Consider the following 22355-nt stretch of genomic DNA (forward strand, 5'->3'; position numbering starts at 1 on the left):
GGTGTCTTTACAAGGTTTCCACGCAGCTTGCAGGGATCTCACTTTTGATGCTGTATCTTTTAATTTCTGTTTAACTAACCTCCTCATTTTTGTGTAGTTCCCCTTTCTGAAATTAAATGCTACCGTGTTGGGCTGGTGTGGTGTTTTCCCCACAACAGGGATGTTAAATTTAATTATATTATGGTCACTATTACCAAGCGGTTCAGCTATAGTCACCTCTTGGACCTGATCCTGTGCTCCATTTAGGACTAAATCAAGAATTGCCTCTCCTCTTGTGGGTTCCAGGACTAGCTGCTCCAAGAAGCCGTCATTTAAGGTGTCAAGTAATTTTATCTCTGCATCCCGTCCTGAGGTGACATGTACCCAATCAATGTGGGCATAGTTGAAATCCCCCATTATTACTGAGTTTATTTTAATAGCCTCTCTAATCTCCCTGAGCATTTCACAGTAACTATCACCATCCTGGTGAGGTGGTTGGTAATATATCCCTACTGCTGTAGTCTTATTATTCGAGCATGGAATTATTATCCATAGAGATTCTGTGATACAGTTTGGTTCATTTAAGATTTTTACTTCATTTGATTATAAGCTTTTTTTCCACATATAGTGCCTCTCCCCCACCAGCACGATCTGTTCTGTCCTTCCGATATATTTTGTACCCTGGTGTTACTGTGTCCCATTGATTATCCTCATTCCACCAAGTTTCTGTGATGCCTGTTATATCAATATCCTCATTTAATACAAGGCACTATAGCTCATACATCTTATTATTTAGACGTCTAGCATTTGTATATAAGCACTTTAAAAACTTGTCACTTTTTAGCTGTCTGCCATTACATGATGTAATTGAATGTGACGTTTTTCATTTGACTGTTTCTCATCAGATCCTACCTGTATGTTATCATCTTCCATCCTCTCCTCCTGACTGGGACATGGAGAATCTCCATTAATAGATCCTCCCCTAAGGGATGTCTTTGTCCAAACCACGTGCTCCTCCGCACCTGTCAGCTTTTCCCCAGCCCTTAGTTTAAAAACTGTTCCATGACCTTTTTAACGTTAAGTGCCAGCATTCTGGTTCCATTTTGGTTTACGTGGACACCATCCTTCCTGTACAGGCTCCCCATCTCCCAAAAGTTTCCCCAGTTCCTAATAAATCTAAACCCCTCCTCCCTACATCATTGTCTCATCCATGCATTCAGACCCTGCAGTTCTGCCTGTCTAACTGGGCCTGTGCTTGGAACTGGAAGCATTTCAGAGAATGCTACCATGGAGGTCCTGGGCATGAATCTCTTACCTAGAAGCCTAAATTTGACCTCCAGGACCTCTCTCCTGTCCTCCCCTATGTCATGGGTACCTACATGTATCAAGACCACCGGCTCCTCTCCAGCACTGCACGTACGTCTATCTAGATGTCTCAAGAGATCTGCAGCCTTCGCACCAGGCACCATGCTATTTTCCCGGTCATCACAAACCCAGCTATCTATGTTTCTAATGACTGAATTGCCCACCTGTCTCTTCCCAATAACTGGAGTTCCCTCCTCGGAGAGGTATCCTCAGTGTAAGAGGATACCACAACATCATCTGGAAGGAGAGTCCCAACTATGGGATTGTTTCCCTCTGCTCCAGTTGGATGGTCTCCTTCCCTGAGACTTTCATCCTCCTCAACAGCACAGAGGCTGTCAGACTGGGGGTGGGACTGCTCTACTGTGTCCTGGAAAGTCTCATCTATGTACCTCTCTGTCTCCCTTAGCTCCTCCAGCTCAGCCACTCTGGTCTCCGAAGCCCATACACGGTCTCTGAGCGCCAGGAGCTCCTTCCTGCATACATATGCCACCTGCCCATAGGACAGGTAATCATTCATGTTGTATCGGGTGCAATAAACTCGATAGCTCCCACTCTGTTGCTGGACTTCTGACTGTATTCTCTTTTTACTCCTGCAGCTCGTTCCTTTGTTGTTCTTTTGTTTTATCAGGGGGTGTTTATGGCTTTAAGTTTAAAGAATGTTAAGTGTATCTAGCTCCCCCCACGCACACACTCTGCCTCTAAACTCCCTCCCGTTAGCCGCACCTGTTCCCTAGCTTCTCTGGTTGCTTAAGAGTAGGCTTTTTAAAGCTCTAGTCTTCCTGAGTAGCCCTGCCTCCTGGTTAAGGGTTGATGGGTGCTAAAGGGCTTAGGGATCAAAGCCTCGTTAAGAAGCTCTCAGCCTTGCTTAGCAGGCTGCTAGGCTCAGCCCATGGTACCCCAAACAAACAGACCATACGATATATTTCAGTCAAGCAGCAAACACACCACCACAAACACACACACAACTGACAACAAACTTACCTCAACAGTCACATAATTGCTCCTTCTTCACCTGGAGAACTCCCTCACGAAACTCCCGTTAGCTGCTCTTGTTCGCTAGCTCCCCAAATTAATCATACAATTCTCTTATATAAAAGCAATAAAATAATAATACTGTTTATTATGCCTTCTTTATCAAAGCATAACAAAAAGAAAATTAGAAAATAAATCCAAATTCCAGCATAATCCAAATCCACACAATTCTTGAGCACCAGCATCTCTGGATTCTACTTGTCAAAATTTCTGAAGCCCCAAAGGGGTAACTCAGACTGGGCGCTAGTGAAGCTGAGGGTAGGGGCATGCTCCCCAAAGTGGCTATTTGTTAACACCCTGATCATTTTCCTTATTGCACAATTTGTGGCTCTTGTTTTTGTGGCAGCCCCATGATGCTAGAAAGCAGCACATGGAGCTGCTCTAGGTGGGGTAGCTTCCTCAATGCCACCAGCCGAGTCCCAGGTGGCACCAGACAGGCTGAGGGGCCATCAGCAGGCTGACCAGAGCCTGGAATTGCAGGGGAGCTGCACGAGCTGGCTCCCCACGCAGGGGTGCTGGAACAGTGTGTGTAGTGGGGGTGCTTAGAGCCATTGACCCAAACTGTAAACCCTGTCTATGATGGAAACCACTTCAAGCCAGGGTTGCAGCAGCACCCTCAGGACCCCTAATTCCAGCACCTATTTGTCCACGCTGCATGGAGAGGAGGCTGGGAAGCTGGTATATAGGGGGTGGGGAGTGAGCCTAGGGTTGCCAGGCGTCCGGTTTTCGACCAGAACGCTCGGTTGTTGAAAAGGGATCCTGGTGGATCCGGGCCGTTAAAAGTCCGGCTGGTGGCGCAGCGGGGCTAAGCCTGCCCTGGCTCCATGCAACTCCCAGAAGCAGTTGGCATTTCCCTCTGGCTCCTACGTAGAGGCACGGCCCAGGGGGCTCTGCGTGCTGCCCCCAGTTCTGGCTCCGCAGCTGCCATTTGCTGGGAACCACAGCTAATGAGAGCTGCAGGGGCAGCGCCGGCGGGGGGGCACGCACAGAGTTGCCTGGCCTTGCCTGTGCCTAGGAACTGGATGGGGGGACATGCCACTGCCTCTGGGAGCTGCCTGAGGTAAGGGCCACCCGGAGGCCTCACTCTGATTCCCCTCCTGCACTCCAACCCCTGTCCCAAGGTGGGGGAGAGCGAGCAACAGAGGGAGGGGGGATGCAGGGAGGGTGCGCAGGGCCTAGGGGCAGGCAGGGGGAGTTCTGTTTTCTGCAGTCAGAAAGTTGGCAACCCTAGGCAAGCCTGTGTCCAGAGGGGTATGCAGAGGAGGGCTGCAAATGGGAGCAGCTGGAGCCCAGGGCACTGACCACGTAGGACACTATTGCCCCCAGCACATCATGTCTATTCCTGAGGACATACTGCACCAAAAAATTATAAATTATGCACACAGTATTTTAACGTTCTGCAGAATTCTGCAAATTTTATTTGTCAAATAAATGTGGAGGCTCCAGCATGGCATTGGGAAGCACAGGCCACTGGCTGCACAGAGATGGGAGATGACTGTGCAGCTCTCCTCCAGGAGACGGGCTCAGCAGTGAGCTACACCCATCTCTGACACAGCGCAAGGACTGGGCCTGCCCCAGAAACACCCCAGGGCCATGCCCCTCCATGCCAAGTGACCAGGTGTGGGCAGGCAGGCTCAGCAAGGCAGGATCCAAGTATGGAGGGGCTTAATGTGGGGGAATCCAGATGTAGGTTTAGAGGGTTCTTCTGTGTGGGGCAATCTGGGTGTGGGAGGCCCCATGGGAGATCCGGGTGCGGGGGAGAACTGGATGCACAAGGGCTTATTGGGGGATTCTGGGTACAATGGTATTGGGAATCTGCAGGGGGGTCCAGGTGAAGGAGATTCGGGCTCAGTGTGGGGGTCTGAGTGTGGGCGGGATAGAGCTCGGCAGGGGGCCTGGGGAGCTCAGTGGGGGGGATCCAGATGGTGTGGGAGTGGGACTCAGTGGGGTGGGGATCCAGGTGCAGCTGGTTGGAGCTCAGTAAGGTGGGGATCCGGGTGCCTCATTGGGGTAGTTCAGGTGCAGGGGATGTGGGGCTTGTCGGGGGGGTTCTGGCTGTGTGGAGGGGTGAGGCTCAGCAGGAGGGTCTGGTTATGAGGAGGTCCTGATTTACAAGGATTGGGTGGATGGGGGAGCAGCTCCCCTGCAGCTGTGGAAGGATGGGTGGAGGAAGCATGGGAGGGACAGTTTGCAGAGCTTCCTCCAGGCAGGAGAGAAATCTGGGGGTGGGTCTGACACACCCCTGATGCCATGCAGGGAAAGAGGAAGTCCCGTCCTCCCCAGCCCAGCCAGGACCAGTAGCCGAGCCCAGTGCAGGGTAGGAGGCACCAGCCAGGTCTTTCCCAGTCCCGCCACCTGCCCTGCCAGTGATTTACCTCGCTGCTGGCTGCCCTGGGCACTGAGACATACTGCTGGGGAGGGTCATATGACCGCTCTTGTGGCTTCCTTTTGCTTCCGCGTCACAGTCATTTTTCTGTGGGGAAGCAAAGAAATCTGCAGGGGACATAAATTCTGCGCATGCACCGTGGCACAGAATTCCCTCAGGCGTGCGTGTCCCAGGCCCAATGGGTGCAAAGGGCGGTGCAGGGTCAGGTCAGCGGCTGATGGGTGGCCCTGCAGCCTGAGGAGCATGTGCAGCGCCATGCACTCCGCCTCCAGTGCAGTGAGGCCTCCCTCACCATCATGCCCTGCGCTACCTGCTGGGGAGGGGTGCTTGGCCTGGGGGGGCTCCTCCTCAGGGGGCAGCTCGTTGACGGGGGCGCGTCCTTGGGGGCAGCTCGTGGGGGGAAGGGCGGCTCGTTGCCGCGGGGGCGCGCGTCCTCAGGGGGCAGCTCGTGGGGGGAAGGGCGGCTCGTTGCCGCGGGGGCGCGCATCCTCAGGGGGCAGCTCGTGGGGGGAAGGGCGGCTCGTTGCCGCGGGGGCGCGCGTCCTCAGGGGGCAGCTCGTGGGGGGAGGGGCGGCTCGTTGCCGCGGGGGCGCGCGTCCTCAGGGGGCAGCTCGTGGGGGAGGGGCGGCTCGTTGCCGCGGGGGCGCGCGTCCTCAGGGGGCAGCTCGTGGGAGAGGGGCGGCTCGTTGCCGCAGGGGCGCGCGTCCTCAGGGGGCAGCTCGTGGGGGGAAGGGCGGCTCGTTGCCGCGGGGGCGCGCGTCCTCAGGGGGCAGCTCGTGGGGGGAAGGGCGGCTCGTTGCCGCGGGGGCGCGCGTCCTCAGGGGGCAGCTCGTGGGGGGAGGGGCGGCTCGTTGCCGCGGGGGCGCGCGTCCTCAGGGGGCAGCTCGTGGGGGGAGGGGCGGCTCGTTGCCGCGGGGGCGCGCGTCCTCAGGGGGCAGCTCGTGGGGGAGGGGCGGCTCGTTGCCGCGGGGGCGCGCGTCCTCAGGGGGCAGCTCGTGGGGGGAAGGGCGGCTCGTTGCCGCGGGGGCGCGCGTCCTCAGGGGGCAGCTCGTGGGGGGAGGGGCGGCTCGTTGCCGCCGGGGCGCGCGTCCTCAGGGGGCAGCTCGTGGGGGAGGGGCGGCTCGTTGCCGCGGGAGCGCGCCCCGCCCTCCGAGGCGCTGACCCGGCAGTGGCGGGGTGTGAGGGCGATGCCGCCAACGGGCGCGCCGCGTCGGTTGGGCTCGGGGTAGCCGCTGCGCACGCAGCTCCGGCCCAGCCGCCCGGCCCCGCCCCTCGCCGATTGTGACGGAGGCGGGGGCTGCGGCGCGCGTGTCCTCACGGCGCAGGCCTGGCCTCCCGGGCGCATGCGCAGTGGCGGCGCGGCTGCTCTGTGGCGCGGGCCTGCGAGTGAGCGAAGCGGCGCGGGGCCCCCGGAGCCGCCCCCGTCCCCGCGTGAGAGGCCCGGCCATGGCGGCCCCGGCCCCCTCCACGTCGGGCGCGGCGGGGCGCGGGCCCATCAAAGGCATCCTGAAGAAGCGGGGCTCAGGCGGCAGCGGCCTTCGCAGCAGCGCGCAGCCTCCGGCGGCGCCGCCGCCCCCGCGCCGCCCCAGCCCCGCGCCCGGGCCCTTCGAGGACGAGCAGGGGTGAGCCGCGGGCGGGGCAGGTTCCCGACTCCCGTCAGAGCCGCGGGTAGCCCAGGGCAGGGGGAGAGAGCCGGAGGGCCCGCCTCCCCCCCGGCCCGGCCGCCCCTCCCCCCCCGACCCCTCCCCCGGCCCGGCCGCCTCTCCCGACCCCCCCCCCCGATCCCCCCAGGCCTGCCCCCCCCTCGGCCGCCCCTCCCCCCCCGGGCCGGCCGCCCCTCCCTCAGGCCTGGCCCCGGCCCGGCCGCCTCTCCCGACCCCCCCCCCCTCGGCCGCCCCTCCTTCCCTGCCTCCCTTGCGCGGGGAGCCGCCGGCGTCGGGCGCCCCCCGGGGGCAGCCCTCGCCGGGCCCGGGAGCCCGCCCCAGGGAGCAGCTGAGGGGAGCCCTGGAGCAGCCGGCCCTGGGGCGGCAGGCTTGGGGCCAGTCTGCTCTTGGAGGGGTTGGAGCGGGACTGGCCCTGCAGGCCACCAGCCCCTTCTCCTTGCGGGGCGGAGGAGTCTCTGCCTGCCCCTTAGCCCAAGGCCCTTGGGCACTGGTGTGTGGGCGCCTTGGGCTGGCGCTGGCCCATGCGAGCTCTCCTCCAGTCAGCCCCCTTTCCTCGCCCAGCCCGGTGACAGGAATGGATCCGTTGGGTGTTATGCCCCTGTTGGTGAAAGTGTAAAATCAAACCACATTAATAGCTAAACTTCAGGAGTCTTGCTTCAGGTGGTGTTAGTGGCACAGGCAAAGGATTCACTTTAAATGCATGGGGTTTGTTCTGAAAGTGTCCTTTTAAAACAATTCCTATACTTATTTCATTTCACAGTGTTTCTGAAAAGTAAAGGTGGTATATACACTGAAGACTTGCCAGGAACCTCTAGAGCCCTGTGAACACTTTACAGATCAAAGTGGCTTATAAGTTATTGAGTACCTGTGGTGTGCATGGTACTGTACATACATAAACAGGTTCTGTGCCCCAAGGAGGTCACAATCTTATTCATATATATACACACAGTACTGCAGGGATAGTCAGTTATTTTTTTGCCAAGGTCCATGTTTCTTGGGCAAGGTCTAGTTAAGGTCCAGATTCCAGACAAGAGTGTAGTAAAAATAACATTAATGATGATCAGCAAATAAAAAGATTTGAGGGTCTGTTCAAAAGCATCTGGCAGTCTGGATTTGGTCCCCCCGATCCACCTATTGACTACCCCTGCAGTACTGTACAATATGATAGATTGGTGGGTACAAACCTAAAGCAGTACGTACATGTCTGCTGCATATTCACAAAACAACATTCTGTGGCTTTACTGATACATCTTCAGTTATTCAGGTGTGATCACCACTACAGTACTTTGCCTGCTCTGTGATGTTCTGCTCTATATAGGTTTTTATATAACAATCATCTCCTTGGTATCTGAGTGTTTTTTCTATGTGTATGTTATGTGCTGTTCATTCTCTTTCCAGAGGGAGAAGCATGTGGAGTTGTCCTTTTCTTTTTTTTTTTAATATACCTGTTGCTGTGTGTTTAGATTAGAGAAGGCAAGGTCAAAGAAATGCGCCTTGCAGTTGGCGGGGAAAGTGATGAGGTTTGTGTTAGTCCTTAGTTTCTGGAGTAGTTTATTCCGCAGTCTCGGATCACCCCTAGAGAAGAGTTCTATTGTGCCAGAGGAGTGAAGTTGCTGACCACGGTCTTTGTCCCAACCCATTAAATGGTCTTTTAAGTGTGCTGGGCCCAAGATATGGAGTGCTTTGAGGATAAGGACTGAGATCTTGAAAATGATGCAAAATTCAGTGAGAGGCCAGTGAAGAGAGCAGAAGACAGGTGTGATGGTAGTCTGTGTTGCTGAGGAGGTGCGCTGCAACTGTTTGTAGTAGTTGGAGTTTCCTAAGTGCTGAAGGTTTTGTGTTCAAGTATTTCCCTTTGCTGTAGTCCAGCCAAGAAGTGATAAAGGTGTGAATCTTTACCTAGGGAGGTGGTAGAATCTTAGAAGTTTTTAAGGTCAGGCTTGACAAAGCCCTGGCTGGGATGATTTAATTGGGGATTGGCCCTGCTTTGAGCAGGGGGTTGGATTAGATGACCTCCTGAGGTCCCTTCCAACCCTGATGTTCTATGATTCTATGAATAACTGAGGCTAGGTCTTCATCTGCCAAGATACGTTGGAAAGCATTGGTCCCAGATGTTAAAAAGCATTACTTATGGACATTGCAATGTGAGAGCTCAGTGTCAGCAAGGAATTCAGAAATAGTTCTAGACTACGGACTGAATTGGCCAGGTTGGGGTGTAGACTTTCCGTCAGAGTGCACCATAACTGCAGACTCTTCAAAATTCTTTCTTCTGCCTACAAGCATCACTTCTGTTTTTCTCAGGTTCTGATTCAGCCAACTGATCTCATCAAGCATTGTGCCATCTTGGTGGCAGTAGTGGTGTGCTCGTATACCGTGAACGATAGGTAGAGAGTTGTGTGTCAGCTGCATATTGCTGGCACGTGAGTCCATGTTGACTAACCAGTTCATCTAATGGTTGCATATAGATGCTGAAAAGGACTGAAGAGAGATTTGATCCTTGTGGAACCCCATGAATGAGGGGTCTAGTAGGGTGGCGGTGCAGTTTACTATCACTGCTTGTTGGGTGCATCCCTCTAGGAAGGACTCAAACCATTTTAGCACATTACCCTAGACTCCTGTCACTTCTCTCAAGTGACACTGTTCCCACGTGCTGAACCCACATGCTGGCAGCTCGGTCTGTAAGGCGTTATACCTGGACATGTAAGTGTCCGCCAGGTGCGACTAGCAATAAAAGTCTTGGGCTTCCCAGACCTTCTCATTGTCTTGCAGCAGTAATTGAGGAGGGAAAACAAACCATATGGGTTGTATTGCTTTCCAGTACTCCGAATGGTAACATTCCTAAGTCCGCCCCCACCCCCACACATGTAACTTAATGGTTTGGACCCTTGTTCAATATTTTTTTTATCCTGCACCAATTAGGGTTACCTCCCTTGTACCAAATTTTTACTTCTCTGTGGTGATAAAAGGATATTTTTTCTTGCTTTATATCACTTCAGGCCACTTTTATTTTGTATAGCATGTGTCTTCCATGTACTGCATGTTACTGCTTTTGTTTTTTACCTTATATGGTAACAAATTAACTTTCTTGTACTTTATTGTAAACAGTTACATTGTATATTATATACAGTTAATAAAGTGTCATTAATGAGCCCTTGGTTTTACTCATTCAGTGCATGCTGCTAGCTTCTACTGAAATGCCTTGTCATGTTCCTCCAGCGTATCTATGTCAGCTTGGTTTCAGAGTGACATACCAGTCTAAAACAGCTCAGCTCCCGTGCTGATCCTGTCAGGTTTCCTCCCATTATGTTGCTGCCCCATCTCAGCGGGTTTATACATTTTAAAGTTTAAATTTTTCTCCATAAAGTTCTTTCAACAGTTCTTTAACCATTTTTGACCAGTTTCAAGTTGGCACAATTCTTTAGATGGCTGCAGATGGGTAAAAGTTAATAACACTGGCATATAAATAAATTGAATATTATTATACTGTATTTCCTTAATAGATTTAACCCTGAGAGTGTCTACACTGGCAAAGTTACAGGACTGGCAGTTACAGTGCCTCTTAGAGAGCACTGAAGGGAAATCTCTGTTGTGTGTTCACACTGTCAGCTGCCTGCACAATAGCACGTTGGCACTTGCAGTGGTATTCAGAGCGGTGCACTCTGGGGAGCTATCCCACAAAGCATGTCTTCCTTTTCTGCCGCTAAGAGTTGTGGGAAGGCGGAGGGGGTCGCGGGGCATCCTGGGTCCTGTCCCAATGCCCTGTGATGCATCGTTTTGCATCCCAGCAATCCCTGTGCTTCCATCTGCATTTGGGGCTATCTTTCAACGGTTTGCATACTGTGCGCTCTCTGCCTCTTCAGTCTGCAGGAATGGATCCCAAACTGTTGACCAGTATGCTGCTTGCTCTGACTAACACGTCATCATGAGTGGCAGTGGAGTTATTCCTTAAACTGCAAAGGCAAGAGGAGTGCAACATTGATCTCGCTATGACACGAGATTCCTTGTGGCATTCATGAAGGTGCTGACCACAGTGGAACGCCACTTTTGGGCTCAGGAAGCAAGCACTGAGAGGTGGGATCAAATCGTGATGCACGTCTGGGGTGACGTGCAGTGGCTGCAGAACTTTCGCATGAGGAAAACCACATTCATGGGGCTGCACGTTGAGCTCGCCCTAACCCTGCTGCACAAGGACATGAGAATGAGATCTGCCATTGGAGAAGCATGTGGTGATTGCACTGTGGAAGCTGGCTACTCCAGACTGCCACCGATCGGTCGCTAACCAGTTCGGAGTGGGAAAGTCGACTGTTGGACTTGTGTTGACGGAAGTGTGCAGGGCCATTAATCGTATCCTACTCCAAAAGACCGTGACTCTGGGCAGCGTGCATGACATCGTGGATGGCTTTGCACAAATGGGCTTCCCTAACTGTGGAGGGGCGAGAGATGGCATGCATATTCCAATTCTGGCACCAGACCACCTAGCCACCGAGTGCATTAATTGCAAGGGGTGTTTCTCAATGGTTCTCCAGGCACTTCTGGATCACTGTTTCACAGACATTAATGCAGGCTGGTCTGGAAAGGTGCAGGACACACGCAACTTTTGGAACACTGGCCTGTTCAGGAAGCTGCAAGCAGGGACTTCTTCCTGGACTAGAAGATCACCATAGGGGAAGTCTAAATGCCCATTGTGATCCTGGGAGACCCTGCCTACCCCCTAGTGCCATGGCTTATAAAACCATACACGGGGCACCTTGACAGCAGCAAGGAGCAGTTCAAGAACAGGCTGAGCAAGTGCAGAATGACTGTTGAGTGTGCTTTTGGCCATAATATTTGTGTGCTTTTGGCCATAATATTTGTGGAGGGAAGGGTGAAAGCTTCACTCAGGGCTGGACTGTTGAGGCTCAGCACCTGGAGGCTGAGTTTGAGCAGCCAGAGACCAGGGCTATTAGAGGGGTGCAGTACAGGACCATAAGGTTCAGGGATGCCTTGAGGCAGCAATTTGAAGCTGAAAGCCACTAATATTTGTTGCTATGCTCGGGAGTGCGGTGCTTGTAATGCTAGGAGGTGATTGCGATTGATGCAGACGATGCAATATGAAGGTTTAAGATAATTGTCTGTTGCTTTGCAGGGCTCTGTTTGTTTGTTTTCAGTTAATAGAATAAAGATTGCTTTCAAACCAACACAATTCTTTTATTAAAAACAGCCGGAGAGAGTCAAACAAAAAAACACATCAGCACTGAGCGGGATGGGGAAGGGAAGGTCCCAGGAAGAGGTGGGGTACCGGGATGGTTAAAGATTTATGCATGTCCAGGGATCATATCCAGCCTTCTCCTTTGGAGTACAGTGCAGGGGGTACTGTACTTCAACAGGGCCAAACTGCAGAGGGATGGCTGTTGAGTGCAGTGGGAATGGGGGGTCCTCAGTGCTGTACTGTGATGGGGGAGGAGTGGAATGCTGCGGGTGCAGACTGGAACCAGGAGATTGATAAGAGTGTACTGGTGGTGTCTGGGGGGTGCATGGGAAAGAGTTCTGTGACAGTGGCTGCAGGGGAGTGCGGGTGCGGAGCTGCTTGTTTTGCAATGCTAGTATCAGTTGGACCATGTCTGTTTGGCGCTCCATAACGTTTAAGAGCCGCTCCATTCTGGATTGCTGCATTCTCCTTTCAGTCCCTCTTCTCGCTGTCCTGACACTCCTTCAATTCCTGTTTTTCTGCCGCAGAGTGCATCATAACATCACGCAGAAAGTCCTCCTTAGTTCTTCGTGGCTGCTTCCTAATTCCACGCAGCCGTTCAGCTGGCGATAACGAAGGAGGCTGGGATTCTAAGATCATCTCTGTGAAGCCAAAATGCAACATTTTACAGAAGCAGTATTGTTTTCAAAACACAGAACACTGATTTAGTGATTTAAAACACAGCCACTATTCACATACCTGTCACTAACTGGCTGACCCCAGGCAAGCAGACATGAGCCACAAGAACCCCAAAATGGTGAGTAGCCTCAGGGGCAGGGTAAATCACTGTTCCCGGACCCTACTGTACACTGGGCACGTGGCCCTTGGGCACAGCCAGCACTGTATGAGGGGCCCTGAAAATCATTCCTGTCCCCACATTTTCCTCAGGCTGTGTTCATTATGGAAGATATCTCGTGGCTGAGGGTGAGCAGGGAATCAAGGGAGGGTCTTCTCCATGACTGTGGCTTCTGCCTGGCCCTTTTGTGGCTTGCCTGTGTGCACCAGTGGTCCCACCGTGACAGCAGAGTGATGTGGGAAACTTACTGTTATGGGGCAAGAAACAAAGAAGCTCTGCCAAAGAACCTGCAGCAGCAGATTCTAAGTTTCTCAATGAGAGTTTCCCGGAGGTTTCTGAGGCAGATTCCCATGAAGTGAGGGAGTCAATCAACAGCCTGTTCCGCCGCTCAGACTAGGCATGTGGTGGTACACACATCATACAGGCACAAGTCTGCTTTCTGCAACCCTCCTGACCCCAACAACTTGTTTTAGCAATTCCCAAAATCAAATCCATTTACCAGGGGCCTCCTCTCTTGTTTGTGTTTCTCCAAGATCCGAGGGCTGTGACTGGCTAGCTTCTTCCAGGGTAGAAAAGAGCTCCTGGCTGCATGCATCTCTGACCTTTGCCTCTGGGTCCCTGTGCCCCTCAACATCGAAATCCAAGATTTCCTCGTCCTGACTCGGTCCACTCTCGACTGGCATGTGAGCCACCAAAGTATCCACAGTGGCCTTTGCAGTGGAGGTGGGGTTGCCACCAAGTATTGCGTCCAGCTCTTTGTAGAATCGGTAGCTCATGGGCGCAGCACTGGAGCAGCAGTTTGCTCCACAGCTCCTTCACTTTGACTCTGCATGGCAGTGTGTTCCGGTCATGGCCCCTTTCTGTCATGCTTTGTGAAATCTGGCCATAGGTGGTATAATTCATGTGGCTGGAACGCAGCTGGGACTGGACAGTCTCCTCTCCCCAAATGCCCGATGGGGTCCAGCAGCTCAGCATTGCTCCAAGAGGGGGATCGCTTGATGCATGGAGCAGGCATGGTCACCTGGAAAGATGCGCTAAGACCACTGCACGCATCACCGAGCAAACAGGAAGGGGACTTCTAAATTTCAAAGGAATTTACAAGCTGGTGATGACGGTTGGTCACTTGTGGGCAGGGCAGTAGAGTTCAAACCGATGACCAGAGAGGCAAGAACAGATATTGTGGGACACATCCCGGAGGCCAATTGCAGCGCTGTAATCGACCAGGGTGTCTACACTGGCCCTGCAGTGCTGTACTCCTGGCGCAGAAAGCTGTACACCTCTCATCGGGGTGGTTTTTTTACAGTGTTGCGACTGCACAGTTTCTGTGCACTAAGTGGCTTGGCAGTGTGTGTGCCTCGGGAGTTACAATACAGAAAGCTGCTTTACTGCACAGAAACTTGCCAGTGTACACAGGGCCTAAGTCATTTGGACCTGTTTCCAGTTTATGGCATATCAATCTTTTTTTTTTACTATTTTTAGTTTTACCTGAAGTGTTAAAATAAATATTTTTAAAAATACATATTTTTAAAATTTGTACAATTGATTCAAAATATTAATTCCTAGTTTTAATACACGGATTTTTTTTTTTTTCAATTTACAAAACATCACCATATGGTTTTTCACTTCCTAGTAACATTTACTTCACACTACATTTGAACAGAACATTTGGGTAGGATTTTTAATGTTGAGATCTGTTTCTTATACTTAGTGAATTTCTTTGGTGCTGGATTGGTTTTTGCTTCCAAAGCACATTAGTCATCTGAAAAAGAAAACACAATTAGTTGTAGCCCCTCTTTGGTGCCCTTGCAGATTGTGCCAGCAATGCCCTTCTCCCAGACAGTCCCTACGTAAAAGAATAAATGGACACAAATCGGACATCAGGAATGGTAACATACAAAAGCCAGTAGGAGAACACTTTAATCTTCCTGTACATTCTATAACAGATTTAAAAGTGACTATACTTGAACAAAAAAACTTCAGAAACAGACTTCAAAGAGAAACAGCAGAACTAAAATTCATTTGCAAATTTAATACCATTAATTTGGGCTTGAATAGGGAATGGGAGTAGCTGGCTCATTACAAAAGCAGCTTTGCCTCTCCTACGGAAAGGATGTGGACAAATTGGAGAGATTCCAGCAGAGGGCAACAAAAATTTTTAGGGGTATGGGGCACATGACTTATGAGGAGCGGTTGAGGGAACTGGGGTTATTTAGGGCATGGCTACACTTGCAGATGTAGAGCGCTTTGAGTTAAACCAGCCTTTGGAGAGCAGAATAGGGAAAGTGCTGCAGTCTGTCCACACTGACAGCTTCAAGCGCACTGGTGTGGCCACATTTGCGGCACTTGCAGCGGCATTGGGAGCGGTGCATTATGGGCAGCTATCCCAGCATGCAAGTGACTGCAGCGTGCTTTTCAAATGGGGGTGGGGTGGGGGTGTGACAGGGAGTGTGTTGTGTGTATGTGGGGGGAGAGAGTGGGTTTTTGTGGGGCTGAGAGAATGTCAGCATACTCTCTTGTAAGTTCAGACAGCAGCAGACCCCCCCTCACCCCTCTGCCTCCCCCTCTCTCTCACAGCATTCCACGCTAATGGTTGCTTTGTCTCGGAGCAGATAAGCATACTGGCTGTCAGAAACAGAGCTTTCAAAGGGCATATCCGCATTCCTGCAGCGGTTCCAAAACAATGACAAGAGTGGCCACTTGACTTAAGGGGATTATGGGACTTTTCCGGAGGCTGATCAGAGCATAGTAATGCAACACCTCGTTCACACTGGCACTGCAGTGCTCCAGCGGGGGGCGCAGCAAATGTTATTCCACTCGCCGAGATGGAGTACCAACAGTGCTGTAGCCACAGAATCAGAGTGCTCTACGTGCCTTGCCAGTGTGGACAGGTAGTGAGCTAGTGCGCCTGGGGCTCCTTTATTGTGCTGTAACTTGCAAGCGTAGCCAAGCCCTTAGTCTGCAGTACAGAAGAGTGAGGGGGGATTTGATAGCAGCCTTCAACTACCTGAAGATGGGTTCCAAAGAGGATGGAGCTAGGCTATTCTCAGTGGCAGATGACAGAACAAGGAGCAATGGTCTCAAGTCGCAGTGCGGGAGGTCTAGGTTGGATATTAGGAGAAACTATTTCACTAGAAGGATGGTGAAGCACTGGAATAGGTTACCTAGGGAGGCGGTGGAATCTCCATCCTTCCAGGTTTTTAAGGCTTGGCTTGACAAAGCCCTGGCTGGGATGATTTAGTTGGTGTTGGTCCTGCTTTGAGCAGGGGGTTAGAGTAGATGACCTCCTGAGGTCTCTTCTAACCCTAATCTTCTATGATTCCATGACATTCTTATAAGTAAGCTGGAGAAATGCAGGCTCAGTGGAACTACCATTAAGTGGGTACATAATTGGTTAAACAACCACAAACAGAGTAACTATTAATCAAAGGATGGCAGATTGGAAGGAGGTCTCAAGTGGAGTTCCACAGGGATTTGTTCCGGATCCAGTGAGAGAAGATGAGATCTATTTAATTTTAAAACCCTGGAGGATATGGGGTCAGATCTTAGGGGCCTAAAGATGATCAGGCATCTGGTAGGATTTTCTAACATAATAACCAGCACCTGAGGCTCCCCATTGGGGGTTAGACTAGATGACCTTTGCAGTTCCTTCTAACTCTGTGGTTCTAAGTTCTTGTTTAGTGTAATAGTCCTTATTGTGAACAGAGATTATAGGGAAAACATTCATGTGTACCCCATGACAGTGTAAAAATACACATGATAACTAACACTTAAGTTGTATAAATACTCATGACAGGCAGAAGACTCAGTAATTCATACTCTTCTACCTCCATTTTTCATAACTTGCTCGGTCACTGTCTCTCCATTTAGCACATACTTAATAGCAGAGCACTATAAAGAGGTCTAACATCTATTTTGCAAAAAATATTGAAAACCGCTCACTTACTAGAACTATGAAGTTATAATTTATAACAGTGCTTGTCTCAAAATATATTTTATTAGTTTTTTTCCTTGCTTATTAATTCAAGGAATCTCCCAGCCATCTGCTTGACCTTTCCCTATTTGTATATGTCAGGAAATGGAAACCAAAGGAGGACCTGCATGTTCTGTTTCCTTGTCAAAAGAGAATAAAATGTCTTTTAGCATATGGGGAAACGAACTTTCTTTGTTTTCTCATTTCAGTAAAAAGTCCCAAAAGTGGGATGAAATGAACATCCTAGCTACGTACCATCCAGCAGGCAAGGACTATGGTTTAATGAAAATAGATGAACCAAGCACTCCCTACCATAGGTAAACTCACTTAAACATTCTCACTTAAACATTCTTTAATAATTGAGTATGACACAATACTTGACTACACCTAAGTAGTTTAGCAGCGTACTTAAGCTTGTGAATGATACTGTATCTGCTAGAACTATAGCTGACTGCGTGACAGGGTTCAGGTAATCCATCTGAATTGTAAGTGATGAGTTAATGAGAGTTGGATGAGACAACAGTAACTTAGGGTACATTTGGAAGTATGTTACATGTTTTAAACAAAGGCTTAGGGTGAATATTTTGTAGCATTTTTAATGGGGATAAATTGATGTTGAGAAGCTTTAAATGTTTTAAGCTTTACACATTTTTGTCTGTAGATTACATTGCAGGGTCTTGCAATGAATAGACTTAGTATCTGTGTAACAGGAAACAAAACTGTTTGCATCAAAATATTTAAACCAGAAAAAGAAAAACCTGGAATTGAGTTTTAAAGGAATAGTTGAACTGAAATAAGTAAAGCTGTCTAATGTCTGCACTACTGATCAAAATGTTTATCAGAGATAGTTTAGAATTAATTCTCTTGCATGTTTGTCTTTCTAGTATGGTTGGAGAGGACGATGAAGATGCAGTGAGTGATTCAGAATTGAATGAACCTGTAACAGCAGATGTGTTAGCTAAAAAGTAAGTGGTGCTGGCAATAGAACATTGATAAAGTTTGAAAATTGTCTGTCTTCAGAGTAATTTCTTGGTTTTGGGTAGATGTTACTGTTTTTATTAAGAGCTGGATTTTGCTATGCCTACTCATGCTGAGTAGTAGCTTCCTATGCAAATGACACCATTGAAAACAAAACTTTCTGCAGAGTAAATTCGAACTTAACTTGAGACACTAGTCCTAAATGATGGACAAAAGTATCTTTATGTATACCAGAAGGTTTTTTATGTATACATACAAGCTGAGTACTTAATTGTTATGAGATGTTGATACTCTGCTTCAGCACGTCTTCGTGTACGTTTTTGTTAGGTTAGTGGCAGCTGAAGGTAAAGGACCCAAGATTCTAGCTCAAGAAGAAGAGTGCAGGGAAGAGGAGGAGGAGGATGAGGATGAAGAGTTAACGCCTGAAGAACGAGGTAGGTTTTATTTTTTCTGTTGTTGAATAGTTTGTTTCTTTCAGTAAGAAATGTCTGAGGAGGAAGAGATGTACCATCCATCAGAAAGATGCTGTGATCTGAAAATGGAGAAACAGCTCTCTGGAGGTAACTTAGATTCCTTGTTAACTTGGATACTTCCAAATTTGGTTTGATTAAATTGCAGCTACTAAACTAGTCTGGGAGCAAGTGCATAAAGATCAGGCTCACTTGTCTTGGAGGAGCTCTTGTAGATGAGGGTAATGGGAGTAGTTTCCACAAATGCTAGTGTATTGACCCAGAGATGGTTTTATTTTGGAAGGTTACCCCTTAATCTGCACACCTTTCAGTTGGACTTAATTAGGGCTGTCAAATGATTAAAAAATTAATCGCAGTTTTAATTGCACTGTTAAACAATAATAGAATACTATTTAAATATTTTTGGGTGTTTTCTACATTTTCAAATATGTTGATTTGAGTTACAACACAGAATACAAAGGGTACAGTGCTCACTTTATATTGTTTATTACAAATATTTGCAATTAAAACTGATTAATCATTAATTTTTTAATCAGGTTAATTTGTTTTGAGTTAATCGCTTGAGTTAATGGCGATTGACAGCCCTAGACTTTATCACTAATACCTGTCTATTGCTATCTGTATAGCACTTTTACCTCTCAATGGGCAGGAAAAGCAACTACACTTTCCAGCCAATGTAATTCCATGAATCAGCTGGAAGAGGGAGCTAGCAGGCTATCCGTAGCGATTCCTCAATAGGTTGTTTCAGTATAGCTTTAAAGCAGACACTACTCTGAATTAACTTGGACTATAGCATTTTAACAGAATGGTCAAACCGTGAAACATCTTGGGTTTCAAACCCAGGTGTTTGATGTAGACTGCAGAGAGGTATTGCTGTTTCTCATTTTTTCTGGTCCCACTTCTCCATTTCTAGAGTGTGAACTTTCAGTTTCACTTCTGACAAGGAAGTTGAAGCTGTACTTGGGGCTGCCAAGAAGCAAAGATTAATATGGTTGTGGTGAATTGTCATACCCTAACCAGGCACCTATTTCATAGGGAAAAACTACAGCACATGTTCAGAGGTTGGGATCTTAGGGAAGGGTGGAAAGAGGTTTTCTTCTACGATTGGAAAATATGCCCCTGGTAGCTGCCTCTTGGCAATTAGCTGGCAAGCAAGGCTTGATCTGCTGGCCTCTGCAGTGATTTGTTCAAGTTCTCTATAGGACTAAAGAGAAGTTAGTCTTGCATCACTTAATAGGGGCAGGTATGCTGTTGCATTCCCCGAATGAAAAGTTCCCATGTGTTTTTGTTTGGTCCAGATTTCATCACTTATGTTTGGTGAGTAGCAGTTAGAATCATAGAATCATAGAATATCAGGGTTGGAAGGGACCCCAGAAGGTCATCTAGTCCAACCCCCTGCTCAAAGCAGGACCAATTCCCAGTTAAATCATCCCAGCCAGGGCTTTGTCAAGCCTGACCTTAAAAACCTCTAAGGAAGGAGATTCTACCACCTCCCTAGGTAACGCATTCCAGTGTTTCACCACCCTCTTAGTGAAAAAGTTTTTCCTAATATCCAATCTAAACCTCCCCCACTGCAACTTGAGACTATTACTCCTCGTTCTGTCATCTGCTACCATTGAGAACAGTCTAGAGCCATCCTCTTTGGAACCCCCTTTCAGGTAGTTGAAAGCAGCTATCAAATCCCCCCTCATTCTTCTCTTCTGCAGGCTAAACAAGCCCAGCTCCCTCAGCCTCTCCTCATAACTCATGTGTTCCAGTCCCCTAATCATTTTTGTTGCCCTTCGCTGGACTCTCTCCAATTTATCCACATCCTTCTTGAAGTGTGGGGCCCAAAACTGGACACAGTACTCCAGATGAGGCCTCACCGATGTCGAATAGAGGGGAACGATCACATCCCTCGATCTGCTCGCTATGCCCCTACTTATACATCCCAAAATGCCATTGGCCTTCTTGGCAACAAGGGCACACTGCTGACTCATATCCAGCTTCTCGTCCACTGTCACCCCTAGGTCCTTTTCCGCAGAACTGCTACCTAGCCATTCGGTCCCTAGTCTGTAGCTGTGCATTGGGTTCTTCCGTCCTAAGTGCAGGACCCTGCACTTATCCTTATTGAACCTCATCAGATTTCTTTTGGCCCAATCCTCCAATTTGTCTAGGTCCTTCTGTATCCTATCCCTCCCCTCCAGCGTATCTACCACTCCTCCCAGTTTAGTATCATCCGCAAATTTGCTGAGAGTGCAATCCACACCATCCTCCAGATCATTTATGAAGATATTGAACAAAACTGGCCCCAGGACCGACCCTTGGGGTACTCCACTTGATACCGGCTGCCAACTAGATATGAAGCCATTGATCACTACCCGTTGAGCCCGACAATCTAGCCAGCTTTCTACCCACCTTGTAGTGCATTCATCCAGCCCATACTTCCTTAACTTGCTGACAAGAATACTGTGGGAGACCGTGTCAAAAGCTTTGCTAAAGTAAAAAAACAATACATCCACTGCTTTCCCTTCATCCACAGAACCAGTAATCTCATCATAAAAGGCGATTAGATTAGTCAGGCATGACCTTCCCTTGGTGAATCCATGCTGGCTGTTCCTGATCACTTTCCTCTCATGCAAGTGCTTCAGGATTGATTCTTTGAGGACCTGCTCCATGATTTTTCCAGGGACTGAAGTGAGGCTGACTGGCCTGTAGTTCCCAGGATCCTCCTTCTTCCCTTTTTTAAAGATTGGCACTACATTAGCCTTTTTCCAGTCATCCGGGACTTCCCCGGTTCGCCACGAGTTTTCAAAGATAATGGCCAGTGGCTCTGCAATCACAGCCGCCAATTCCTTCAGCACTCTCGGATGCAACTCGTCCGGCCCCATGGACTTGTGCACGTCCAGCTTTTCTAAATAGTCCCTAACCACCTCTATCTCCACAGAGGGCTGGCCATCTCTTCCCCATACTGTGCTGCCCAGTGCAGTAGTCTGGGAGCTGACCTTGTTCGTGAAGACAGAGGCAAAAAAAGCATTGAGTACATTAGCTTTTTCCACATCCTCTGTCACTAGGTTGCCTCCCTCATTCAGTAAGGGGCCCACACATTCCTTGGCTTTCTTCTTGTTGCCAACATACCTGAAGAAACCCTTCTTGTTACTCTTGACATCTCTGGCTAGCTGCAGCTCCAGGTGCGATTTGGCCCTCCTGATAACATTCCTACATGCCTGAGCAATATTTTTATACTCTTCCCTGGTCATATGTCCAACCTTCCACTTCTTGTAAGCTTCTTTTTTATGTTTAAGATCCGCTAGGATTTCACCATTAAGCCAAGCTGGTCGCCTGCCATATTTACTATTCTTTCGACTCATTGGGATGGTTTGTCCCTGTAACCTCAACAGGGATTCCTTGAAATACAGCCAGCTCTCCTGGACTCCTTTCCCCTTCAAGTTAGTCCCCCAGGGGATCCTGGCCATCCGTTCCCTGAGGGAGTCGAAGTCTGCTTTCCTGAAGTCCAGGGTCCGTATCCTGCTGCTTACCTTTCTTCCCTGCGTCAGGATCCTGAACTCAACCAACTCATGGTCACTGCCTCCCAGATTCCCATCCACTTTTGCTTTCCCCACTAATTCTACCCGGTTTGTGAGCAGCAGGTCAAGAAAAGCGCCCCCCCTAGTTGGCTCCTCTAGCATTTTTAAGACTCCCTCAAATCCATTCAGATTTCCTTCTTTGGGGAAGAAGCTGACTAAAATACGTCAGGATTTTTTTCTTAGTGTCACCTCCATAACTGTTTATGGGTAATTAAGTGGCAACAAATATAATTCTTAAATTGTGGTTCTTCCCATATTTCCTGGGGCTGTATCTCTAAATCTCCCCAAAACAGAGTTAATCCCCTAGTAAGGACATGCGAGGAGTAAGTTGTGCCCCACTCTACTGAGATGACGTATTTTCACTTTGCAAAATTTGTATGGCCATCTTGCTAATTGTTAGTTTGACTAGTAATTAAGAGCACTAAGCTATAGTTTGCTAACACAGAATCCTTCCATAGAATATTTTAAACTAATTACTTAAAGAAAACATTTTATATTCGAAACATACAATAACTTAAACGACATAAAGATTACATACACTCTGGGAGAGGTAACTCCTACCTGGCAAACAGTGATATGTTGGAATGTTTTCAAAGAACTAGTGTAAGAATATATCTAAGAATCTTTTCCTGCTCTTTCCACAGAAAAAAAGAAACAGTTTGAAATGAAGAGAAAAATGCATTACAACGAAGGACGAAATATCAAATTGGCTAGGCAGCTAATTGCAAAAGAACTACATGGTGAGGAGGAGGATGAGGAGGAGGAGGAGGAGGATGAAGATCAAGAAATGCCTGATGCTGGAGATGTAGAAAACATGAGTACAGAAACCATTGAACCTGGTGAGCAGCTAATCGTCAAAGGAATGTTTAAGCATGGTGGTCCTTTGAACTGCCAGAATTGCAGAAAAGCAAAGGGGTTTACC

The 22355-nt window shown here is 49.0% G+C and overlaps 1 protein-coding gene across 1 annotated transcript in view; it reads left to right on the plus strand.

The window, feature by feature from the left end:
* The first annotated feature begins 6057 nt into the window (after positions 1–6057).
* Positions 6058–22355, plus strand: part of PPP1R2 (protein phosphatase 1 regulatory inhibitor subunit 2) — a 31203-nt gene continuing 14905 nt past the window's right edge. The window contains exons 1-5 of the mRNA XM_073358979.1: positions 6058–6384; positions 16629–16736; positions 17304–17384; positions 17725–17831; positions 22078–22272. Of these exons, the coding sequence (XP_073215080.1) occupies positions 6209–6384; positions 16629–16736; positions 17304–17384; positions 17725–17831; positions 22078–22272 (667 nt within the window). The 5' untranslated portion in view covers positions 6058–6208. The remainder of the gene's footprint in view (positions 6385–16628; positions 16737–17303; positions 17385–17724; positions 17832–22077; positions 22273–22355) is intronic.

Source organism: Lepidochelys kempii, chromosome 9 (assembly GCF_965140265.1).
Source record: "Lepidochelys kempii isolate rLepKem1 chromosome 9, rLepKem1.hap2, whole genome shotgun sequence".
Classification (NCBI taxonomy): Eukaryota; Metazoa; Chordata; order Testudines; family Cheloniidae; genus Lepidochelys; species Lepidochelys kempii.